The 25798-nt window shown below is 44.7% G+C and overlaps 1 protein-coding gene across 2 annotated transcripts in view; it reads right to left on the bottom strand.

Annotated features, from left to right (window-relative positions):
- The window catches only part of TTBK1 (tau tubulin kinase 1), a 585854-nt gene that overhangs the window by 125461 nt on the left and 434595 nt on the right, over positions 1 to 25798 (bottom strand). For both annotated transcript variants that reach the window (XM_085610162.1, XM_085610163.1), the window contains exon 13: positions 14785 to 15343. In XM_085610162.1, coding sequence (XP_085466288.1) covers positions 14785 to 15343 — 559 coding nt within the window. The remainder of the gene's footprint in view (positions 1 to 14784; positions 15344 to 25798) is intronic.

Here is a 25798-nt window from a genome sequence, read left to right as displayed (position 1 = left end):
CAAGTCTTTGTGCTGTTGCTTGGTTTCAGGCAGCTTTCCAACACAAAACAACTTATGCAATGGAAAGTAAATAAAGTAACAGTCTGTGCTGGTTTCCATCACGTTTGTGTTGCCAACCCAGCACAAAATGTTTGTTAATCTGGGACTCAAATACAAAATATGTTGCTTGGCATTTAAAGCTCTCTCTGGTGAGTGCCCCCGGTTCCTAACACAAAAGATCATTAAGTGCACAAATTAATTTTGTTTCTTTTATGAAAAAAATGAATGACCCAGGGGCTCATTTTTCACCTTGCCGTGCTGCGTTGCGTGACTGGAGAAGGGCAAGAATGCGCTGTATTTAAAAGAGTACAGGGCATTCCTGTCCTTTCCCTTGCACTGGTGCACAATGGGCTGCCTGGTGCCAACGCAGACACCCTTGCACTGCGGTGCAAAGATGCCTCTGTTGAATGCAGGACTGTTTGTTCAGAACGGGCACCTTCCGGCACAAAAACAATCCTGGGAGGTGTGTTCCTTTTTCTATAAGTGCTGCAGAGTGAGAATAAATATATGTCTGGGAAGGCGTAAGATTTTAGCACATTTCCAGGTTTACAAGTTCTTTTAAATCTGGGGATGCGTCAAGATCCATGAAAGTTGCGTGGGAATGCCCATGGAACGCCAAACCAAGGCAGAGTAAAGCAACACAGTGATTTGCGCTGCGCTGCGATGCGTTACTCTAGACTTTTGAAGTCACTCAGAGCCAAAGTGGCTTTGCGTGGCTTCAAACATCTGAGGATAGAGGCTTGTGTGGTGCAAAAGTGACGCAACCCTCGCATAAATAAGCCCTTCAGCTTTTTATACAAGCCTATTTATGAAATTAATCATGTTGCATGCTACTCTCCCGATAGGCCTCCTACAGCACCAAGAAACCATTGATGAACGTGCACTTTACAGGAATCAGTTAACATAACATAACATTACACAGACATTCAGGTTCTGTGTGTTATTCCCCATTTCGGGCACAAGTGGTTGTAATATGCAAGGAAATTCTCCTGTTTAGGAACATTGATAAAGATCCCATGATGGAGATATTCTTCGGTACAGAAACTTTAACGAAGATGCCAAGTGTTGACATGTTCGACTGTTTAGGAACATTAACGAAGAGCGTAACGTTGGGATATTCCTCTGTTCAGGAACATTGATGAAGATCCCATGATGGAGCTATTCTAATGTTTAGAAAGATTAACGAAGATCCCAAGAGTTGACATATTTTACTGTTTAGGAACATTAACAAGGATCCCATACGCTGGGATATTCTCCTGTTTAGGAACATTAATGACGATACCATGATGGAGATGGTCTTCGGTACAGGAACTTTAATGAAAATCCCAAGTGTGGACATATTCTACTGTTTAGGAACATTAACGAGGATCCCATATGCTGGGATATTCCCCTGTTTAGGAACATTAATGACGATACCATGATGGAGATATTCTTCGGTACAGAACCTTTATCGAAGATCCCAAGCGTTGACATGCTCTACTGTTTAGGAACATTAACGAAGAGTGTAACGTTGGGATATTCCCCGTTTAGGAACATTGATGAAGATCCCATGATGGAGCTATTCTAATGTTTAGAAAGATTAACGAAGATCCCAAGAGTTGACATATTCTACTGTTTAGGAACATTAATGAGGATCCCATACGCTGGGATATTCTCCTGTTTAGGAACATTAATGACTATACCATGATGGAGATAGTCTTCGGTACAGGAACTTTAACGAAGATCCCAAGCGTGGACATATTCTACTGTTTAGGAAGATTAACGAGGATCCCATATGCTGGGATATTCCCCTGTTTAGTAACATTGATGACGATACCATGATGGAGATATTCTTCGGTACAGACACCTTAACGAAGATCCCAAGCGCTGACATGTTCTACTGTTTAGGAACATTAACGACGAGCGTAACGTTGGAATATTCCCCTGTTTAAGAACATTGATGAAGATCCCATGATGGAGATATTCTAATGTTTAGAAAGATTAACGACGATCCCAAGCATGGACATATTCTACGGTTTAGGAACATTAACGAAGGTCCCATAAGCTGGGATATTCTCCTGTTTAGGCACATTGATGAAGATCCCATGATGGAGCTCTTCTTTGATATAGAACATTAATGAACATCCCAGGCGTGGACAAATTCTACTGTTTAGCAGCAATAAGAAGAACTCATGGGCTGGGATATTCTACTGTTTACGCACATTGATGAAGATCCCATGATGGAGATAGTCTAATGTTTGAAAGATCAATGAAGATCCCAAGCGTTGACATATTCTACTGTTTAGGAACATTAACGAGGATCCCATATGCTGGGATATTCCCCTGTTTAGGAACATTGATGACGATACCATGATGGAGATATTCTTCTGTACAAAAACTTTAACGACGATCCCAAGCGTTGACATATTCTACTGTTTAGGAACATTAACGAAGAGCGTAACATTGGGATATTCCCCTGGTTAGGAACATTGATGAAGATCCCATGATGGAGCTATTCTAATGTTTAGAAAGATTAACGAAGATCCCAAGCATGGACATATTCTACGGCTTAGGAACATTAACGAAGGTCCCATACGCTGGGATATTCTCCTGTTTAGGAACATTAATGACGATACTATGATGGAGATAGTCTTCGGTAGAGGAACTTTAACGAAGATCACAAGCGTGGACATATTCTACTGTTTAGGAACATTAACGAGGATCCCATATGCTGGGATATTCCCCTGTTTAGGAACATTGATGATGATACCATGATGGAGATATTCTTCGGTACAGATACCTCAACGAAGATCCCAAGCGTTGACATATTCTACGGTTTAGGAACATTAACGAAGGTCCCATACGCTGGGATATTCTCCTGTTTAGGCACATTGATGAAGATCCCATGATGGAGCTCTTCTTTGATATAGAACATTAATGAACATCCCAAGTGTGGACAAATTCTACTGTTTAGCAGCAATAAGAAGAACTCATGGGCTGGGATATTCTACTGTTTACGCACATTGATGAAGATCCCATGATGGAGATAGTCTAATGTTTAAAAGATCAATGAAGATCCCAAGCGTTGACATACTCTACTGTTTAGGAACATTAATGAGTATCCCATATCCTGGAATGTTCTCCCGGTAAGGAACATTGATGAAGATCCCAAGCGTTGACATATTCGAGTGTTTAGGAACATTATTGAAGGTTCCATACGCTGAGATATTCTCCTGTTTAGGAACATTAATGTTGATACCATGATGGAGATATTCTAATGTTTAGAAAGATTAACGAAGATCCCAAGAGTTGACATATTCTACTGTTTAGAAACATTAACGAAGAGCGTAACTTTGAGATATTCTCCTGTTTAGCAACATTGATGAAGATTTCATGATGGAGCTACTCTAATGTTTAGAAAGATTAACAAAGATCCCAACCGTTGACATGTTCTACTGTTTAGGGACATTAACGAAGGTCCCATACACTGGGATATTCTCCTGTTTAGGAACATTAACAAAGATCGCAACATTGGGATATGCTCCTGTTTAGGAACATTGATGAAGATCGCAAGTGTGGAAATATTCGACTGTTTAGGAACATCAATGAAGGTCCCATACGCTGGGACATTTCCCTGTCTACGCACATGGATGAAGATCCCATGATGGAAATATTCCAATGTTTAAAAAGATTAACGAAGATCCCAAGAGTTGACACATTCTACTGTTTAGAAACATTAACAAAGGTCCCATACGCTGGGCTATTCTCCTGTTTAGGAACATTAATGATGATACCATGATGGAGATATTCTAATGTTTAGAAAGATTAATGAAGATCCCATAAATAAGAGCTATACTTTTGTTTAGGAACATTAAAGAAGATTTCAAGCACAGAGATATTCCACTATTTAGGACGATCCCATATGTGGAGATATTCTACTGTGTATAAATATTAATGAAGATCTCATGCATGAAGATATTTTAATGCTTAGCAGCATTTGTTATTAATTTGTTTTACAATTTAAGTTCAAACATAACAGTACCCTAATCAATTAACCATAAATGACATCTATACTTGGCCAGTTATCTTCCCATATCAGCATGGTAAACAAAATCCTACATTTCTCACTCAGTATTGGAATTATACATTTAACTGCAGTTGATTGTTTTTGTTCTTATCACTCAGTAACAGATAATTTCGGAAAGGCGCCCATATATCCTTTAGGCTTGAATTTATCGGGAGTAGTATAGGTCGAGCTGTTCACCGCAGTATGTGAGGTGTTCTAGCCATTGTCCTTTCTACACATTTGCATCTTGAACTGGGTGTTAGTTCCCAATAATATAATGCTGATGGGGTGTAGTATACTCTGTGAGTGTACCTTTAGAGTTTTAGACATAGTCTTCGGCTGGTTGGGAGTTCACCCGTCTCAGTACAACAATGTACCCATATTTTGTCTGTAAGGGGTGGGGGACTCTAAATCAGCATCCAAGCATGTTATGTCTGGGCACTCTTTAGTGGGTATTGCCTCTACCATACCTCTGTATAGTGTGGCAGTAAACTTGTGGGAAGTTTTAGCTGTGATAAGCAACTCCAATGACTTAAATCGATCTAATTCCTGGAAAAAATCAGGCATTATACGTCTGTATGTTTGCTTCAGTCTGTACAGCAGAAAGTTATCCAGTGACGTTAGTGTGACTTGTGCCAAAGGGAGTCCGTAGTAATGAATGTGCTATTCTCGTAAAGGGCTCCCCAAGAGGTGATGGTACGTTTTTGTAGGCGCGAGTATGCTTTCTGCTCGGTGGCAATGTCCAACAGTGGGTGTATCAGAGGTATATTTGGTGTGTATAAGAGTATTGCTAGTGAATTTTGACTGAACTTATCCTTGGCTTGAACAGTGTAGTTAACTGTATTGATTTCAGAGAGCGGTGAGGGTTGCTTAATCCTTAAGGCTGCCTCTAGAGGGACTAGGTTTGCAACATAATTTTCAACAACTCAGTGAAATTAGTATTTTTGACGATGCACCTGTGCACATAAATATTATACTAGGGACGGTAAAAACACCCTTATGGTACAGCACCATCATTAGTTCCTTTGCGCCCAAGTTAATGGAATAAGTTGAGTAATCAGGGGTTTGAATAAACGCTTGCTTAGCAGTAGAAGAATGTTAATTAAATAATAGAGGAATTTAGGCAGGACAACAATCTTGATAAGGCATGTGTGGCCAGCACTTGAAAGTGGCAGTTTAAGCCATCTGCCTATTTGGTCTTCAAGGTTGTGGATCGCCCTTCCATAGTTAAGGGCAATAATGTCCTCTGTGTTGGTAATGACCCGGACACCCAGGTAATTTATTTGGGACATACACCGCTCAAGCCGGTAATCTAGCTCAAATTTGGGCGTACGAGGCATTGTGAGGAATATCACTGACTTGCCCAAGTTTATAGTAGAGTCAGATATTCCACCAAATGTAATACATTCTCTAAATATAGAATGGAGGCCCTCCTGTGGATTTCCATATGCAGATATTACCTGGATATTTGCATATAGAGAGAACATTAGAGGTCGGCTCGTGACTTGTAGGGTGTATTGTGCACAGTGCTGTCTTATTTTGGCTGCTAGGGGCTCAAGTGAGATCACAAATAATATGGGGGATACGGGACATCCCTGGACTATAGGAATAGATTCCGCTCTTCTGCCATTCAGGCAGAGCTTGGTCATTGGCAATGTATAGAGGAGTTTGAATAAAGCCAAAACCGGTCAGGGCATCTCCATGACGCCAAGCACCTCAGTGAAATAATACCATTCAAGTGCGTCGACAGCTTTTGTGGCATCTAGAAAGACCACAGCCGCACTTGTCTCTGGGTCAATTTGATGCAATATGGACAATCACGTGCACAGATTGTGGGTAATGGATCTCCCACGTGCACACCTAGCCTGGTCTGGGAACATCCGATCTGGTAATATAGGCTATGACCACAGCCAGGAGTTTTACGTCGCAGTTAATTAATGTCAGGGGGTCTGTATGACTCAGAGCTCTCCGCAGGTTTGCAGGATTTAGGTTGTGTTATCAGGATTGCACCACACATGGAGGTTAGGATGTGGCCTGTTTCTAATAATTCTGTATAGACCCCCAGTGTGTGACACCAGAAAGTCAGTGTATGTCTCAGAATCTTCTGTTGGAAGTCCATCAAACCCGGGGGCTTTACCACTCGGCAGTGAGCGAACGGCATCAGTGATTTCTTCTAATGCAAGGGAGCAGGCCAGAATTTCCGGCTGGGTGCTACTTAACCAAGCCAACGCTGTCGCCCTCAAATAATTGTGACTTTGTGTGTGGTTTTCGGCGAATGTTGCAACATATACACCTCTTTAAAATATCATTAAATACCTCCTCAGTCTCTTTGGATTCATATTTGACCCCCCCACCCCCATTTTGTTGGTGATTTGGATCACATCACTTGCAGACCATGGTTTTCCTTCACCATAAGCCTGTGTCATGGCATATTTGCCCAGGTAGTTGGCTTCACAGTTGTTCACTTCTGTATTCTGTGTCCCTGATCACCTTCCTGATTTTATTGACCTCCTAAGCTGCACGATGAGTTTCCAGTTGTCTGATTTCTGTCTCTGGCTAGGGTAGTTGGAATTTAAGTGATACGAGTATGCCATGTTGTTTAGGTATGCATTGGCCCTTTGGTTCGACAGTCTATTGGCTAAGTGTTCGGAGACCCATGTACTAGTGTCTATAGTAGTCAACCAAAAATCCATAAGAGACTGAATTTTGTGAGTATTAGAGTAACATGTCCCCTGTGTGAGAGAAGGCTTTCTCATTCTCCACACATCAGGTCGTTTAACATCTGTTGCGTTAATTGTTACGGTATTTCTGGAAATAATCTGTCCTCTTGCTGAGGCTCGTGATCTATCTATTTAACATAGTATTCAAGTCATTTCCCCATATCAGTGACCCTTGGGTTGGCTGTTGGATTTTGCCCCATAAAGTATTAAAGAATTCAGATTATTTGACATTCATACCATAAATTAACTAGTGTGACATGTGTAGTGCCCAATAAACTTTGTGCAATAATGAATCTTCCTGATGGGTTCTCTTCCGAGTGTACTAAACAGATCTGGGTACCATGTTTGACTAAGATGGCTATTCCTCTGGCGTAGTGTGTGTATGAGGTGGTAAGAGCAACTACTGCCCATTTCTTCAGTAGATGCTTATTATTAGCCGGGTCTGGTGGCTCAGTGGACTAATGCATCCACTGCAGGGGCCTGTGTTCGACCTCATGGTCACAGGTTCGAATGCCGGCGGGTCCACTCAGCCTTTCATCCAGTTGAGGTCGATAAAATGAGTACCATTTAGTTGAGTAACAATAAACATCTGTTATTCAGAGCCAAGATGCCCCGTTGCTGGGGTGAACGTGCGCTTTACAAATACACATTATGTTATTCGCTTGTGTTAGATGTGTCTACTGTAACACAACAACATCTGCCGTTTGTCTTTGCAGATATGTAGACACGTGTCTCATTTTCTTGGGGTTGTTTCGGTACCCGCACGTTCCCATTAACTAAGGTGTATCCGAGGTCTTTGTGTAAACTACGCTTCATCTGAGTGCAAGGTCAAAGAGCAACAATTGTAGTTATGTGGTGCGTTGCTTGGCATGATATCAATCAAGATATTGTGTTTATATGGGTCTAACAAGACCTTTAATGTATCTGTAATGATCGTAATATGTTTTTCCATCCACCCCCTCTCACACCAGCCTCCACATACCAGCTGGTGAATAACCCACCCCCCACCACCGCCTGCCACCCTTCCTTCCGCCTGTGTTACCCTAATGAGTAACTAATAACAACAGATTGGTAATAACAAAGAAAGTAAGTATTCCCTCAGATTGTCCCACTGGAGAAGTGACCCATCCCTGGCCTGATGCCACGCTCCGTTCATGTGGTGGCGTAGGGTGACAAAGGTGAGCTGTCAATTAGGAGTCAATCGCCACATCATCATCTCTGCATTCTGCGATGCAGGGCACCTACACATATCATGGTGATGGTTAGATGCAAGCTTGTATATATCTGGGCGCATATTATCAGTTTTAGGGCTGAGTGACAGACCCCGGTGCCGGTATGTGAGGGTTCATCACAATACGATCATTCAGAGTCTACCTCAGGTGGGGAGGTTCAAGGCAGTTACCTCCATCGGTGTGGCATGTGAGCTTAAGCTTTTCTTTTTGGCTCTTTAAGAATACTATTACTTTCTGGGGGTCAGAGAAAATCTTCTGTTTTTCAAAATAGTAATTCTCAAATAAAGCATTGCGTATGGAATGTCTATTTCTTGTTATTTTCTTTTGACACAGCTAAGAAGGAGCGGCGGCCTCCTCAACTGCCAAGGAGAAATCTTGATTGAGTCATATATGGCAGCCATGGTATTGCAAAACTTTTTTGTCATGTGCTTGTTAAAGCTCTACATCCTTGTCTTAGAAGTTTAAAAGCCTAGTAATTAAAGGACATACCGGAACATCCGACAGGGGCCGAGACCCCAGCTCTCGATTGGTTCACTCTCTCTACAATGAACAGTTTGGAGAAGTTGTCCACACTAAAGAGAGATAGCAATGTATTTTCTACAAACGTTTTCACCTTGCAAGTGTCCATGGATTCTGTTACTCTCAAGATGTGTAGATTATTCTGTCCTGACCTGGATGCAAGGTCCTCTTTTTTGGTCTTAGTTAGGGAGAGAATCCTCTCCATTTAGAGTAGCTTTTCTTTGTTACTGTGCTGTGAATCTTCCACTGAAGACCAACTGTGCTCTGCGTCAGTGAGAAGAACTGATCTATAGTAGAGGCAATGTTATCCATATGGAGATTAATTTCTTTTGATGGACAAGAGGGTCGCATACTGTGTAAGACTGTTTTCACATCAGGGTTCTCTGCCCTCTCCTGGTGATCTCTGGTGTCAACGCTGTCAGTGTCTGATTGTCTGCCAGTTCAGCGGCTCCCCACTTGTAGCTTTGGTTGCTACTGGTCTATAGTTGTCCCCACATCGGCAGGGTGTAGTTTGGTATGGTTGCAGAACTATGCCAGTCGCATGCGTAACCAAAGTCAAAGATGACAGTGTGCCTAACCATTCAGCAGCTGAGCTGTTCTGCTATCCATGAGATTAAAGCTATTAATGTGGCTTACTGTCAGCTGCACAGTTCTAAAGGCTCCACCACCACCTGCCGCTATGTACCCACCACATGCCCATTTCCAGGAGGGATTGGGACAGAGGCACGAGCAATCCCAATCATGGTATGCCCCTACTGTAGTTAGTACCTTAATTGGTTGTTAGTGGGAGCATAAGGTCTCAGGCTCCGATCAAATCCTGTGTTCTCTTTCTCAAGTCTCTTCAGGCAGATTTAAGGGTCTATATTATGAGGAGATTCCCCTTTTCTGTTTGTGCTTCCAATCTCATGGCGTGGTATAAGTGTATAATGGGCTGACTTGTCCAGAAATCACCAAGTAGGGCTCAAGTATAGTCTCACACTTTGATTATGGCTAGAATCTCAATAGCCTTCCAGATAATGCGGTTTGGGGCCTTCAAATCCAACTTGAATGCGGGCACCCTTAGGTGTTTCCGATGAAGGGCTGGGGACACAGGGTCTGCACGCAATGTCAGCTTTCGCACAACGCATGACCATTACTTATTGCCCTTTATGGGTTTGGCTCACCAAGTTCTGCTCCACCCAGGTGCCCGGTTATCCACTCTCATCTCTCCTTTCACACGTTGCCTAATTACACTTTCTGCCAGAAACACATTTCTAATGCAGGCTCGCTGAGAGGTATTAGACTGAAGGGGACAAAGGAGATCTCAGTTTTCGCAGCGTCTCCTCAGCCAGGAAGGTTAGCGGCATCAATCCGCCAAGTCCCAGGGGTACATTGAATTCTTATTACTTAATTTTTATCTGCCTCCTGTATGCTTCTTGCTTACTACTTAGGTGGACTTTAAAATCATATGGTAGTTTTTATGTTGTTTAGCTGTCTGCATCGTCCCGCAGCTGTCAGAGCTCTCGGACTATGCAGCCATTTTGTTTGCTGAGCTGGCCCCGCCCCCCAATTTTTAACAACATTAAGAGACATTCTGCTGTGTAGGAACATCAATGAGGATCCCATACGCTGGGATAGTCGGCTGTTTAGGAACATAAATAAAGATCTCCTGATGGAGATTTTCTAATGCTTAGCAGCATTAAGGAAGTTGCCATGCTCAAACATATTATGCTATTTAGGAACAATAACGAAGACCCCATGATGGAGCTATTCTACCATTTGGGATCATAACCAAAGAACTCAAGCACGAAGATATTCTACTGCTTACCGTTATTAAAGAAGATCCCAATGGGTGATCATATTCTAGTGCTTAGAAGCATTACTGAAGATCCCGCACATAGACATTCCACTATTTTGTTACATTAGGGAAGATCCCATGGGAAGAGCTATTCCACTGTTTTAGGTGCATTAAAATCTCATGTGGAGAAATTCTACTGTTTAGAAGCATTAATTAAGATCCCATGTGAAGAAATTCTACTGTTTAGAAGCATTAATTAAGATCTCATGTGGAGAAATTCTACTGTTTAGAAGCAGTAATTAAGATCCCATGTGAAGAAATTCTACTGTTTAGAAGCATTAATTAAGATCCCATGTGAAGAAATTCTACTGTTTAGAAGCATTAATTAAGATCTCATGTGGAAAAATTCTCATGTGTAGGAACATTAAGTAAGATCCCATGCTCAGACATGTTCTACTATTTCGGAATATTAATGAAGATCCCATGCTGAAAGAAATTCTATTGTTTAAGAACATTAATGAAGATCCCAGGTGGAGAGAAATTCTCATATGTAGGATCATTAACGAAGATCCCATGCCCAGAGAAATTCATCTGTTTAGGAACTGTAATGAAGAGCCCATGAGGGAGATATTTTAATGTTTAGGAACACAATTGAAGATTCACTTTGCTGAAACTTTGTATGGTTTTGGAACATTAATAAAGAGCCCACACGTGGTAGATATACTACTATTTAACAACATTCAGAAAGATCCTTTGCTTGGAGCTGTTCTACTGCTTAGGAAGATTAATAAAGATCCCATGATGGAGCTGTTCTACAGCTTAGGAAGATTAATAAAGATCCCATGATGGAGCTGTTCTACAGCTTAGGAATATTAATACAGATCCCATGATGGAGCTGTTCTACTGCTTAGGAAGATTAATGAAGATCCCACGAAGGAGCTGTTCCACTGCTTAGGAAGATTAATGAAGATCCCTTGATGAAGCTGTTCCACTGCTTTGGAAGATTAATGAAGATCCCACGGTGGAGCTATTCTACAGCTTAGGAGGATTAATAAAGATCCCTTGATGAAGCTGTTCCACTGCTTAGGAAGATTAATGAAGATCCCATGATGGAGCTGTTTCACTGCTTAGGAACATTAATGAAGATCCCATGATGGAGCTGTTCTACTGCTTAGGAAGATTAATAAAGATCCCTTGATGAAGCTGTTCCACTGCTTAGGAAGATTAATGAAGATCCCATGATGGAGCTGTTCCACTGCTTAGGGGCATTAATGAAGATCCCATGATGGAGCTGTTCTACTGCTTAGGAAGATTAATGAAGATCCGATGATGGAGCTGTTCTACTGCTTAGGAACATTAATGAGGATTCCCATAATGGAGCAGTTCCACTGCTTAGGAAGATTAATGAAGATCCCATGATGGAGCAGTTCCACTGCTTAGGAAGATTAATGGAGATCCCAGGATGGAGCTGTTCCACTGCTTAGGAAGATTAATGAGGATCCCATGGTGGAGCTGTTCCACTGCTTAGAAAGATTAATGAAGATCCCATGATGGAGCTGTTCCACTGCTTAGGAAGATTAATGAAGATCCCATGATGGAGCTGTTCCACTGCTTAGGAAGATTAATTAAGATGCCACGATGGAGCTGTTCTACTGCTTAGGAAGATTAATGAAGATCCCTTGATGAAGAAGCTCCTCAAAGCCTCCTGACAGAGTTTATCAATGTTCACCTGCTAGGGTCCTCCAGGTCATCTTGCAGCCACCTGATACCAATCAGGGTCCTTGAAATTGACCCCTTATTTGGAAATCATCAGAACGTTGGGGTGATGACTGGAACAACCAGAGGTTCCAGCATAGGGCCCGAGGAATGTATACTCATAACCACCAGACACATCTGTGGACTGAAGGCAGGACACACTCTTGTGTAGGGCAGGAGTGTCCAGGGCAGGAGTCCTGAATCTATGTCAGATTGTTATGATACCCAAGATTAACAAATCTACAATGGTTTGGGGGGAGGAGGAGGATGTATCATTTTAGAAAAGCATGATGGCTGTGTCAACACACACTTTTTGAAAGTCAAGCCTCTAAATGGGGAGGCAAGGCCACTATCACTTACGCCGACAGCACCCTCCCACCGTTTTGTTCTGTGAACCTTAATCCTATGTGAGTCTTTGTAGGCAAAGGGTGTGTGAACTTCTCAGATAATGTTTATCATTATTAACGCAGCACTAGATACAAGGTAGGTCACCGGCAGACAAAAAGGATGTTGATATGCTTTGGTGAACAATTACTGGCCAGCTTTCTAAACTAAGGAGAGTGGCTGAGAAGGCACCTGGATAGCCACAAACTGGAAATAAATAGAAGGTATGTAGCTCATGCACTATCGCGTTCAAGCCATAAGAAGCAGTAAGACTTTGCAATGCAGAGCACAAAGATCTTGGTCCTAAAAGATGGCTTCTCAAATGGGGTAGCCACAAGGTAGAACCATACTCTTTAATTCTAGAGTAACGCCATCTTCTTAGTTTCAGCCTATAGCAGAAAGATAACTGACTCCTTCCTCGCAACTAAGCCATCAAATGTGCAAAATAATATTGTATAACATAGCTCCCGAGACAGCCGACCAAACTATTGCTGAGTATGCCCATGAAAGGAGTCAGTCTGTTTCTAAAGAACTGAAGACTGGGCCTTTTAACTACAGAAGAACAGACGTGGGTGGGGTAGGACCATAGTGTCGGGCCGTCAGAGAGATTTCAGCAAGGCGGAGACTAGATCAGTCTCCGCAGTCAGCAAACCTATAGTTAGGCCAACTCTAAATGAGTGGGCATACCATAGTGTTGGCGGGGAGGGAACACCATTGCCACTGCGATGCAGTGCCCTTTCTGCCAACATTTAAATCAGGCCCTTTTATTAGGCTAAAGACATGTCCTCCAGCATCCATGATATTACCATATTCTTGACAAGACACACAAGACCTCATCCTACCCTAATGGTGAAGACTATTAATATAGAAACACAGAGGTGAAAATGGAGGTGCCTGCTTGTGCACATGATGTTAACATTTTCAGAACATGGAGATGTCATTCACTACAGGGGGAGGGGAAGCGACTAACAACGGTGCATCTAAGTGGCTTATGAAACATCGCACAGGATGGCCTCGTGCAGCGGCTGAAAAACAAAATCACTAGAATGAGGAGCCTGAATTAGTGAAAATATCTTGTAGCCGAGTATGGATGCACCTGATTCAATTTCAATAGTCTTTATGTTGCATATCTTTTAGAGCTGAGTGTTTGAAACAGGGATGTTTATTGGCTGTACAATACTGAGTAAACAACTAGTTACTTGTGAATCCAAAAAGTCATAGGTAGGTCCTTCTCATTTGTGTGAAATGGAGTGATCGCGTGCAGTACTTGAGAGGGCTCGGGCATATCTGAGTTCAATCTCTATCAGCTCTGATGAGTCCCAAACTTTGTATAACCGGTAGGGTCCATGTCTCTCTTCCCTTGCCACACCAACATACACAGAGAGCCCATGCATTGACAGGTTCTGTAGGCATTGGGGAACAATCGATAAGAAGCACTACTTGAGTGCAGATTTCCAGGGCCAAGAGTGAGAGTTGTGTGGTTTGGCTTGGGACTTGATGTGTAGGGAGACATTTCTAAATGGGAGACTGTAGCAAACTCCACGAAGTCAAGAGAGTAGCCCAGAGTGTATCTTGGAAGGTTAATATTGGTAAACAAATCACAGAAAATACAAATGTGAGAGGTAGTGTTGAATTGTTGTGATCAGTTCCACCTCTACCCTCTACAGTCTGCACAAGCTTTGGTCAAGATATCCTTGCTTTGAAATGTTCCACACGTTATTCTTTTAGGTCAGCCGCATTTACTTAATTAAATATTTTGTCCCTGACTTCAGAGCTTCTTCGCACGTGTGTCTGTGTGACTGCGTGTGTGGGTGTGTGTGTATGTGTGCGTGAAAGTTTATGTGTATCGTGAGACTGCATGCATGCGTCAGTGCATGCATGTGTGTGTGTCTGAAAGTTTATGAGTGAGTGTGATTGCATGTGTGTATGTATATGCATGCGTATCTGTGTTTATGTGTGTAGATGTGATTGCGTACATATGTGAATGTGTCTGTGCAATTTATGTGTCTGGGTGTGATTTATGCTTGTGTGCATCTGGTGGAACTAGTAGGAATAAAAGGAAAATGATGCCACTATGGGTAAACAACTCTGGTTTTTAAATGACCCTAGCATAAGATGATGGACTTCTCTGCCACTAACCTGACACCCAAGTCCCTTGAGGGAGCTCTATTCATTTGCTTAACTTTTTTAATCCAAAGTACATTATGTTGGTAGTTTACATTTTTCATTGAATAATGGTAACCAGAAATAGCTGTTCTTTGTGAATTGTGAATGGTAACATGCTCAGGGTGCAGACAAGTGTTAACTTCTTACCTGTCTCTGAGGGCCTGTGGGATCTGACTCACGACGCCGCGGCCGGATGGCTGGTGCTGAATGTGACGGTGATTGGCCAGGACTTCCAGGTTGCAGTTCATGTCTGCCTTCAGACGTAGGGATGCAGAAAGCTTCAAGTCTGTGTGGGCTGTCCTCCTCCGCCACGGTTTGCATGCCCCTAACCCGACCATCATGAACCTTGGGCCGGACGGAAGCCTCTCCCCAATGCCGCCTGTGCTCGTCACCCTCCTCAATGGGCCGCAGCTCCTCTGGCTCATCGTCAGTTGTTCCCGACGTGCTGGGCTCAGCTCCAGGGTGGAAGTCCTTCAGCTCTGTTTCTTTGTCAATGATGACCCACTCTTTGCTGTCAAAGTCCTCCTCCTCAGCAAGCGGCACAGAGCGGAAGGCATTACTCAGGGCCTCATGCTCTACAGAGGCGGAAACGTCCATCCTGCCGCTGGCCTGCCGGTCTGCCTGGCCAGTGTCAATGGATAGCATCTGAGCTGGTTGGGAGGAACATGCTTGGCGCGACGGGGAGCCAGGTAGATCCATCCGCGATCTGCAAGCGAAAGAAAACAAAGGTAGAAAGCACTTTTAACTAGACTGTTTTCTCTTATTTTAGGAGTAGAAAAAAGCATATGCTTAGTAGAGGTTTAATTCTCACTTTGAAGTACATATCTCTAGTAATTGAGACATTATCAACTACTAGAACACTCACTGGTGCATGTGATACTCTATTATTCTTCCAGCTGCACTACCTACTCTTGGGTGATAGGTAGGCCTGGACAGTGAACTCTGCTCCGTTCGTGGAGTTTGCAGAGCTTTCCGCGCTCCAGCCAGAGTTCCCAAAAACTACGTAGAGCGGAGTTTTTTCCTTGCTCGCGCTCGCCAATGCCAATTTGCCAAGCGCAAGCGAGGAAAATCCACCTCCTTGCGAGATTCCTCAATACGGGCAGTCAGATTTCTCAACGCGGACGGTCGCGTATTGTCACAACTGCTCGCGTTGAGAAACCTTCTGTTAGCGTTTAGAAAGCTGGCACTCGGGTAGAAAATCTACTCGAGCTGCAAAAAAAGAAGCAGCACCATCTTGCATGGCGCATGGTGCCACTCACTCTCATTTTACAGCGTAGGACAAACACCTGACGCTGAAAATCAACACGAACGGCATGACCAAACATACTCTAATCGCTTGAGGAACTCCGCTAGTGCAGCAGAGTTTTTTTATCCTCTCCTCCACTCGGGTTAAGCTGCTGACTTCCCTCAAGTACCTATCTGTTGTAATGCACTTAGGCAGCCTCAGCTAGCCTGGGGCTGCAACCCATTATGATGTACCTGTATTCCATGATGATCTAATGGGGTTCTTTGTGGGATCTGGTAGTTGATGGTCCAGCTGTGCCTGGCAATACTATGGAGGGGTTTTACCGCCGCTTTGATCAAATACTTATTACCAAGGAAAGCCGTGTTTCTGTGCGAGTTTCACTACAACATTTATGGCAACAATTTAGCCAGGCACGAAGACTTTCTGAGGTAGAAATCCAAACCGTGAACTCACATGTGCGTGAGGAGCAGACCGAAGGATCGTGTGAAGAGAAAATCACAGGTCAGACAGAGCAGGATAAGCTCTCACTTTCTAAGAAAAACTATTCCTGAAGTGACAAGAGTGACTATCGATGCCGATCTTATCAGCAGCGTGACATTTGTGTGAGGAAAACAAGGAGCATTGGGGCAGAGCAGCGAAGAGGCGTGTGACTGGCCGCAATGCGCACAGCTGACTGGAGCGGAGTGAGTGGTGTCAGCTTTCAAAGCGGAGAAATAGACACGCTCGTGAATGTCAGTCGAGCGTTATTAAAGCCCAGCAGGAGGTTGAGTGCGAGCAGCCAGCAGCAGAGAGAGGGAATAGTGAGACCGCCCATTGCACAGATGAAAGCTCAGCAGGAAGTTGAGTGCGAGCTGCCGGCAGCAGAGAGAGGGAAGAGTGAGACTGCCCATTGCACAGATGAAAGCTCAGCAGGAGGTTGAGTGCGAGCAGCCGGCAGCAGAGAGAGGGAAGAGTGAGACTGCCCATTGCACAGATGAAAGCTCAGCAGGAGGTTGAGTGCGAGCTGCCGGCAGCAGAGAGAGGGAAGAGTGAGACTGCCCATTGCACAGATGAAAGCTCAGCAGGAGGTTGAGTGCGAGCTGCCGGCAGCAGAGAGAGGGAAGAGTGAGACCGCCCTTTGCACAGATGAAAGCTCAGCAGGAGGTTGAGTGCGAGCTGCCGGCAGCAGAGAGAGGGAAGAGTGAGACCGCCCATTGCACAGATGAAAGCTCAGCAGGAGGTTGAGTGCGAGCTACCGGCAGCAGAAAGAGGGAATAGTGTGACTGCCCATTGCACAGATGAAAGCTCAGCAGGAGGTTGAGTGCGACCAGCCGGCAGCAGAGAGAGGGAAGAGTGAGACTGCCCATTGCACAGATGAAAGCTCAGCAGGAGGTTGAGTGCGAGCAGCCGGCAGCAGAGAGAGGGAAGAGTGAGACCACCCATTGCACAGATGAAAGCTCAGCAGGAGGTTGAGTGCGAGCAGCCGGCAGCAGAGAGAGGGAAGAGTGAGACCACCCATTGCACAGATGAAAGCTCAGCAGGAGGTTGAGTGCGAGCAGCCGGCAGCAGAGAGAGGGAAGAGTGAGACCACCCATTGCACAGATGAAAGCTCAGCAGGAGGTTGAGTGCGAGCAGCCGGCAGCAGAGAGAGGGAAGAGTGAGACCGCCCATTGCACAGATGGAAGCTCAGCAGGAGGTTGAGTGCGAGCAGCGGGCAGCAGAGAGAGGGAAGAGTTAGACCGCCCATTGCACAGATGAAAGCTCAGCAGGAGGTTGAGTGCGAGCTGCCGGCAGCAGAGAGAGGGAAGAGTGAGACCACCCATTGCACAGATGAAAGCTCAGCAGGAGGTTGAGTGCGAGCAGCCGGCAGCAGAGAGAGGGAAGAGTGAGACCGCCCATTGCACAGATGAAAGCTTAGCAGGAGGTTGAGTGCGAGCTGCCGGCAGCAGAGAGAGGGAAGAGTGAGACTGCCCATTGCACAGATGAAAGCTCAGCAGGAGGTTGAGTGCGAGCAGCAGGCAGCAGAGAGAGGGAAGAGTGAGACTGCCCATTGCACAGATGAAAGCTCAGCAGGAGGTTGAGTGCGAGCTGCTGGCAGCAGAGAGAGGGAAGAGTGACACTGCCCATTGCACAGATGAAAGCTCAGCAGGAGGTTGAGTGCGAGCTGCTGGCAGCAGAGAGAGGGAAGAGTGAGACCGTCCATTGCACAGATGAAAGCTCAGCAGGAGGTTGAGTGCGAACTGCCGGCAGCAGAGAGAGGGAAGAGTGAGACTGCCCACTGCACAGATGAAAGCTCAGCAGGAGGTTGAGTGCGAGCAGCCAGCAGCAGAGAGAGGGAAGCGTGAGACTGCCCATTGCACAGATGAAAGCTCAACAGGAGGTTGAGTGCGAGCTGCCAGCAGCAGAGAGAGGGAAGAGTGAGACTGCCCATTGCACAGATGAAAGCTCAGCAGGAGGTTGAGTGCGAGCTGCCGGCAGCAGAGAGAGGGAAGAGTGAGACTGCCCATTGCACAGATGAAAGCTCAGCAGGAGGTTGAGTGCGAGCTGCCGGCAGCAGAGAGAGGGAAGAGTGAGACCGCCCATTGCACAGATGAAAGCTCAGCAGGAGGTTGAGTGCAAGCTGCCGGCAGCAGAGAGAGGGAAGAGTGAGACCGCCCATTGCACAGATGAAAGCTCAGCAGGAGGTTGAGTGCGAGCTGCCGGCAGCAGAGAGAGGGAAGAGTGAGACTGCCCATTGCACAGATGAAAGCTCAGCAGGAGGTTGAGTGCGAGCTGCCGGCAGCAGAGAGAGGGAAGAGTGAGACCGCCCATTGCACAGATGAAAGCTCAGCAGGAGGTTGAGTGCAAGCTGCCGGCAGCAGAGAGAGGGAAGAGTGAGACCGCCCATTGCACAGATGAAAGCTCAGCAGGAGGTTGAGTGCGAGCTGCCGGCAGCAGAGAGAGGGAAGAGTGAGACTGCCCACTGCACAGATGAAAGCTCAGCAGGAGGTTGAGTGCGAGCAGCCAGCAGCAGAGAGAGGGAAGCGTGAGACTGCCCATTGCACAGATGAAAGCTCAACAGGAGGTTGAGTGCGAGCTGCCGGCAGCAGAGAGAGGGAAGAGTGAGACTGCCCATTGCACAGATGAAAGCTCAGCAGGAGGTTGAGTGCGAGCAGCCGGCAGCAGAGAGAGGGAAGAGTGAGACTGCCCATTGCACAGATGAAAGCTCAGCAGGAGGATGAGTGCGAGACGCTGGCAGCAGAGAGAGGGAAGAGTGAGACTACCCACTGCACAGATGAAAGCTCAGCAGGAGGTTGAGTGCGAGCAGCCAGCAGCAGAGAGAGGGAAGCGTGAGACTGCCCATTGCACAGATGAAAGCTCAACAGGAGGTTGAGTGCGAGCTGCCGGCAGCAGAGAGAGGGAAGAGTGAGACTGCCCATTGCACAGATGAAAGCTCAGCAGGAGGTTGAGTGCGAGCAGCCGGCAGCAGAGAGAGGGAAGAGTGAGACCGCCCATTGCACAGATGAAAGCTCAGTAGGATGTTGAGTGTGAGCTGCCGGCAGCAGCGAGGGAAGAGTGTGACCGCCAGTTGCACAGCTGACGGAACGGCGATTGGAACACAGTTCACCTTAAACCGGCTCTGCAGTGTCGGCAACGTCTCTTCATCCGGCACAATTTACTAATGTCTTGTGCCTTTGTCTCTCAGTGTGGACAATTAAAAAAAAAAAGAGGGATATGATAGAGGCCGATTGACGTTCTAGCAGGAATTTGAGGAGCTCCCTCTCTCGGGTGCCGAGTATTCCTGTGTGCATTACTTGTTTTTGTAGCAAGATCACGTCTTTTGTCTACCGCCTTGGAGTACCATGGTTAATTCTACGGCAGTGACAGGCACACCTATAAAAGCCTGAAGTTGTCTGTGGAATACATTTACAGGGCACAGTTAGTTATTCAGAGGGTCAATATTGCATATAAAGCAAAAACATTGTCAACTACAACATTTCTGGAAATTTGATGTGTAAGAGGATGTGAAAGTCATTATTTATTGGTCATTTCAAACACACTTCTGGAGGGGAAAAGCATTTATTTTTGGCTTTCTTCTTTGTTTGGAGTTCAGTGTGACCACCCTGCTACCTCGTGCTAGGTTTAGGTAACGCTGATTTGTCAAATATGGATCTAAGCACAGCTATTGTCACTCTTCCTCCATTTCTCATTCTGCCTGGGGAGCCCCCCATCGAAAAAGACTGAACCTATTGTTTTGAAAACTACCTTTTAGCTTTAGATGGAGCTAGATTTTCATCAATAAGAAAATAAGTTTTACTATTGGGATCCTTGGGAAAAGAAGGGCAACATGTTTTCAAATACTTACTGCCTATAGGAAATGCACAAGGGGGGCTACGGAGGATGTTTACAAAGAGGCGGTTTTACGCTTACAAACAGGATTTGTCAAACACATTAATGTGGTGATGGGCTGCCATAAGTACTATACACAACCACAACGTGTCAATGAATGTATTGATAAATTTGTGGCACGTTTGAGAGAGCTTTCTGCCAAATGCTAATTCGTTCCAATGACTGATGAGATGATCAAGGACCAGTTAATTGTTCAGTGTAACAGCAACAAAATACAAGAGAGGTTGTGGGCTGCAAGCAATCCCACACTCAAAGATGCTATATAGCCATAGCCAAAGTTGTGGAGGAATCTGAGAAATGTATGCGTGAGATGAAAATCACAAGCTGCGACAAGAAGGAGAGTGACGTCACTGTTTTAGGGGATGACATGGAAAATGTCAATGTTGTAAAGGGCAAAACTCAAATGGCTCGAAGTAATAGTAATAAAAACTGAAAATCCTAAGGAAAATTGATTCACACAAGGAAAATTTGGATCCAGCGTATGCCATAGGTGTGGTAGTAGTTGTCACATGGCTGATTCTAAGCAATGTTTTACTATTGGCAAAGTCTTTCGTAAGTGCGGCAAGAGGGGACATCTAGCACGCATGTGCAAGTCAAATGAGAAGAAAGTTGCTACGGTGGAAGACGAACAAATTGGGTACAGGGTCCTAATAGTAGAAGAAGAGAATACTGTAAGCAAAGTGGATGATGAAGAAAGGCGGAGAACATGTCCAAAGGCTACTTTTGACATTAATGGGAAAAAAATATCCTTACTGGTGGACACAGGTTCACTATACACAATCGTTCCACAAGTGTTATTTGATGCCATGTGGTCAAGGGAGGAGTTGGTGGCATCAGATGTGATTCTCAAAGGTTATCAAGGAGGTGATATTGGTGCGTGTTGTAGGATTCATGCATGCACAAATCAGATTCGCAGGAAGAGAGACAACAGGCAAAATATATGTGGCCAGTGAAGGGCCACCCCTACTGGGTTGGAGTCATCAATACGACCTGAATATAATCGTGAATCCGCAAGCTGTGGATCAGGTGATGGTGATCAAAGGAGTAGGACTGAAAGAGCTGTTGGATCTCCATAAAGAAATTTTTGAAAACAGGGTGGGTGAAGCTGTCAACTATGAACATGTCATTAAATTTAAGAAGAACTCGGTTCCGGTAAAGTACGTTGCCAGGAGGGTGCCCATATCAGGTAGATCAAAAGTCAAAGAAATACTGGAACAACATTTAGATGACAAAGTAGTAGAACTGTGGAGGCAACTGAGTGGTTATTTCCAGTTCTCATTACAAAGAAGGCTGATGGCTCACTCAGGCTCTGTGTTGATTTCCACAGTGTAAATCAAAATGTCCTCATGAACAACTTTCCCTTGCCAAACATTAATGAATTGATCCACATGCTGTCTGGTGGAAAATATTTCACAAAACTTGACTTAAGGAGTGCATACCACCAAGTGAAACTCTATGAACACTCCAAGCATCTCACAGCGTTTATAACAAATGAGGGCACATTCCAATTCTGCACACTTACATTTGGATTATGCTCCGCTACAAGTGTGTTCCACTGATCAATGTCTGACATATTGTCGGGTCTTGATAAGGCCATGGTTTTTCAAGATGATATCCTGGTATTTGGGGGAAATGCTGAGGAGCATAACCAAGTTTTGAGTGAGGTATTGATTCGCATTCGTAAGGCCGGTCTTACTCAGCAAAAGGAAAACTTTGCATTTTTGCTGGACGACGTTGAGTACTTAGGGTATCAGGTGACAAGGGAAGGAGTTAAGCTAAAGGTGAGTCTCGTGAGTGCCATAATTAATGCTCACACACCACATAACAGAGACACACTTAGATTCTACATGGGGCTGGTAGAGTACTACTCCAAGTCTGTACAAGACTTTGCACACAAAACTGAACCATTGATGGAATTACTGAGAAAAGAGAGAAAATTCAATTGGGGTGAGCAACAGCAAAGAGCATTTTCTATGGTCAAAAATGACATTGCACATGGTGGTGTATTGACACCTTTTCAAATTGGTGTTAAAACGATCATTACTGTTGATGCAAGAGTTGTTGGACTGGGGGCAATGCTAGCACAAGTACATGAGAAGGAAGAAAAAACTGTTGCTTTTGCTTCATGCTTATTGATGGAAACAGAATAAAACTACTCCGTGATTGAACATGAGGCATTGGCAGCTGCCTGGGCTACCAACTATTTCAGAGTCTTTTTATGGGGGGAGTGGGTTTATTCCATACACAGACCACAAAACTCTTCTTAAGGTATTGGGTCCTGCGGGCATCCAAAATTGTTCAGGAAGGCTGGCAAAGTTAGCCGTCAGGCTACAAGAGTTTGAATGCAGAGTGGACTACGTGCCTGGTTGGAAAAATCGGGTAGCTGATTGCCTGTCTCGGTTGCATGATGCAGCAGCTGAAGTCAGTGAGTTTCCCCCAGAGGAGGTAGTGGTTAGTATTGATGATGCCACAGAGGATTTTTGAAAACATATTTCGAAGAAGGATTGGGTTGAGGCAATGAAACAGGATGCCACACTGACACAGGTTGTACAGTTAATCAGGGGTGATGTGAGGAGAGAGAGCAATCTACCAGTGGGAGTGAGGCCTTCCCTCAAAATTGTCGATGAACTGTTGGTTATTGATGATAATCTGATTGTGAGAGATGAAAGGTTTGTGCCACCTACTACCCTTCAGAAACCTAGTGCATGAGGGACACATGGGACAATCTTTGACCATCAAAAGATTGAGAGAGAGATATTGGTGGCCGCTCATTGACAGTCAAGTCAAAGATTGGGTAGAGAGGTGTGAAGCATGTAAGGAGTTGGAAAAGCGCTTCAGAGTTGGATTGGGCACTTTGGGGGAGGGACAACATGTGGCAGAAGCAAGGGGTGTCTGGGAGAAAGTATGCATTGATTTTATAGGACCCTTTGGGTTTCTTCCAGAACAAGAAAAATTAGCAGCTGTGGTAGTTGATGCAAAGTCGAAAAGGGTGGAGGTCGTATTTATGAAAGGGGTCACCCCTTCTGCTACTATTCAAGTGCTAAGTGAAATATTCAGAAGGGAGGGGATCCCTCCTGTACTTTTAACAGATAATAGCACACAATTGACTTCTCTAGAAAAGAAGACTTTTCTGGACACTCTAGGTGTGAGGCACATATGTTGCTCACTGTACAACCCTCAAGGGAATGGATTAGTTGAACAAATTAATAAAAAGGCGAAAGGCACGATGCAACTAGACTTCAGCTCAGGCACGTCTGTGCAGGTTGCGATAAAAGACATGCTGTGGTCGTATCGTACCACCACGAATACCACCACTGGAAAAACTTAATTTGAAATGATGAGGGATAGATCAGCTGGTACTAAAATGTTACCTTCTTGGATGAGTGAGGTGACAAACAAAGGATGGAAGGGTGGGTTGACAGAAGTGAGTCAAGCGAGACGCTTGATTAATGCGGGCGATTGGGCGAAGGTGAAGCCTGGAGACGATGGTAGATTTTTGAGCAAATTTAGAGGGCCTTTCAGAGTAACGTCAGTGGGAAGCAACTGGGTCAAGTTAGAAAACTGACAAACTTGGAAACTCAGGTGTGGTACTTTGCACCTGAAGAAAAGTCATGTAGTTGAAACACTGAGGAAGGGCATGGGGTAGGAAATTTAATTTAATTGGTTATTGATAGGCGACAGGGGTTTAACAAACGATGAAGGTGGGCCTACATTTCAGGGAGGAAATGAAACAATGTATCGACAAAGTGAGCCTGTTGTAAGGAGAGGAGATGAGTCCAGTACTGCGTTACAAGTCAGGAGGGAAGCAAGGGCAAGGAGGCTTCCTGCCTATTGGGTGATTCTGTGTGTGAATAATATAATTCCTATGTATTCTTAGCTTTCCTCCTGCATAGCGACCAGCGGTTGTGTTCAAGGTATCTCACCACTATTGCTCTTCTTGTTCTTTTTGTGCATCTGTTTTTCTTTTCTTGTTTCTTTTGCTTATCATCTCTCTCTCTCTCCTCCCTCTCTCCCCTTGCATCTGAGGCTCCACACCTATGGTGCTCCAGTTCGTTATGTTGGGTAAGGCGGGGGATGTGTTGTAATGCACTTAGGCAGTCTCAGCTAGCCTGTGGCTGCAACCCATTATGTTGTATCTATGTTCCATGATGATGTAAAAATATTTTGTGTGGGATCTCGCAGTTGATGTTCCAGCTGTGTCTGGCAAGACTGCAGTGGGGTTTTACCTCAGCTTTGATTTAAATACTTGTTACCAATGAAAGCTGTGTTCATGTGTGAGTTTCACTACAACACTATCATCTCTAGGGGTGGCACAGCTCAGAGGTCTGAAACACTCACCTCACAGACAGATCCAGGATCGAAAAACTTTCAATAAACCTTGAAATCCTCAATGATAAATTAATTCTATCCTTATTCCACTTATGCCCATTTCCTCCTTCCAGCATCAACACCAGGTTTATATCTCTATGGTAAGGTACTCCGTTGCATTGGTGACAGAGTATCCTTACCGCCAAGATGTTGGCCGCCCACTAGATTTAAATGCGAGTGGATCATAGGTGTAACCATGGTGGAGACTACTCCGCCTCTGCCATGGTTACACCCCTCAAAGGGCAAACTCAGTTAGGATCGTCGGAGGCTGACCTCTATGTCCGCTCACCTAATTCAGATTAACAGCCATACAGGTCAGTTTTCACTGTCCATCACTGCCAGGAAAACGCTGGTGGTAAGGGGCAGTGAAAACTGTCTAATGCTCCCATGGCGAGGGTGGCATTTTTTTGTTTTCAAAAAGAAAATCATGCTTTGGGATTTACTTTCTGAAAGTAAAATAAACGTTTGATGGATGGCTCCATCTTATTGACTGAGCCGTGTGCCAAACTTTAAAAAGCATTGACAGGAACTGCTGTGACAGCGGTTCCTGACATTGCTTTAGAAATGACCACCAGCTTGGCTTGGTCACAATTTGGAGGGAGGAGTAGTCTCGGCCTGGTAGATGTTAATTCCTCTACCCGGCCAACGGAGATTACTCTGCCTGGCAAATAATAAATTGGGTCCTTAGTAACCCGTTTCATTTCAACCCAGTGAGTACAGAGATAAGGGCAATACAGGATACTCAATCTAGGCCCAGCTCTCGCTGTGCTGTTGTACAGCTCAACCTTCTCCTGCTTTTCTCATTTTTTACCGCTTTCTCCTTCCTGTCCCCAATTTTTCTGAGTAATTTCTCCTGCTTGCACCTTATTTTTTCAATACTTTCTCCTCCCTTTACACCCATTTTTTAAGTGCTTTCTCCAGCTTTTTGCTCATTTTACTGCTTACATGGGTGTTCGGAGGAACAGTGCACCGCGAGGCAGCTAGCAACTCCCGCGCTTTGAGACCATCACAGGTGATTTGCTGCGCTTTATAAATCCTGATTGATTGATTGATTGAGAAAATCGGCCTGAGAAGAACACAGCCTCCCTTTTCTTATAAATCTTATAAATCAATCAATGTGAAACAAGTTGCTTCATGACCACTTTTAAATTCATGTAGCTGCTGAGGGGTGTTTGCAGT

Source organism: Triturus cristatus, chromosome 6 (genome assembly GCF_964204655.1).
Source record: "Triturus cristatus chromosome 6, aTriCri1.1, whole genome shotgun sequence".
NCBI classification, from domain to species: Eukaryota; Metazoa; Chordata; class Amphibia; order Caudata; family Salamandridae; genus Triturus; species Triturus cristatus.
The sequence above is the reverse complement of the archived record's forward strand: the minus strand, read 5'-3'. Positions and strand labels throughout refer to the sequence as shown.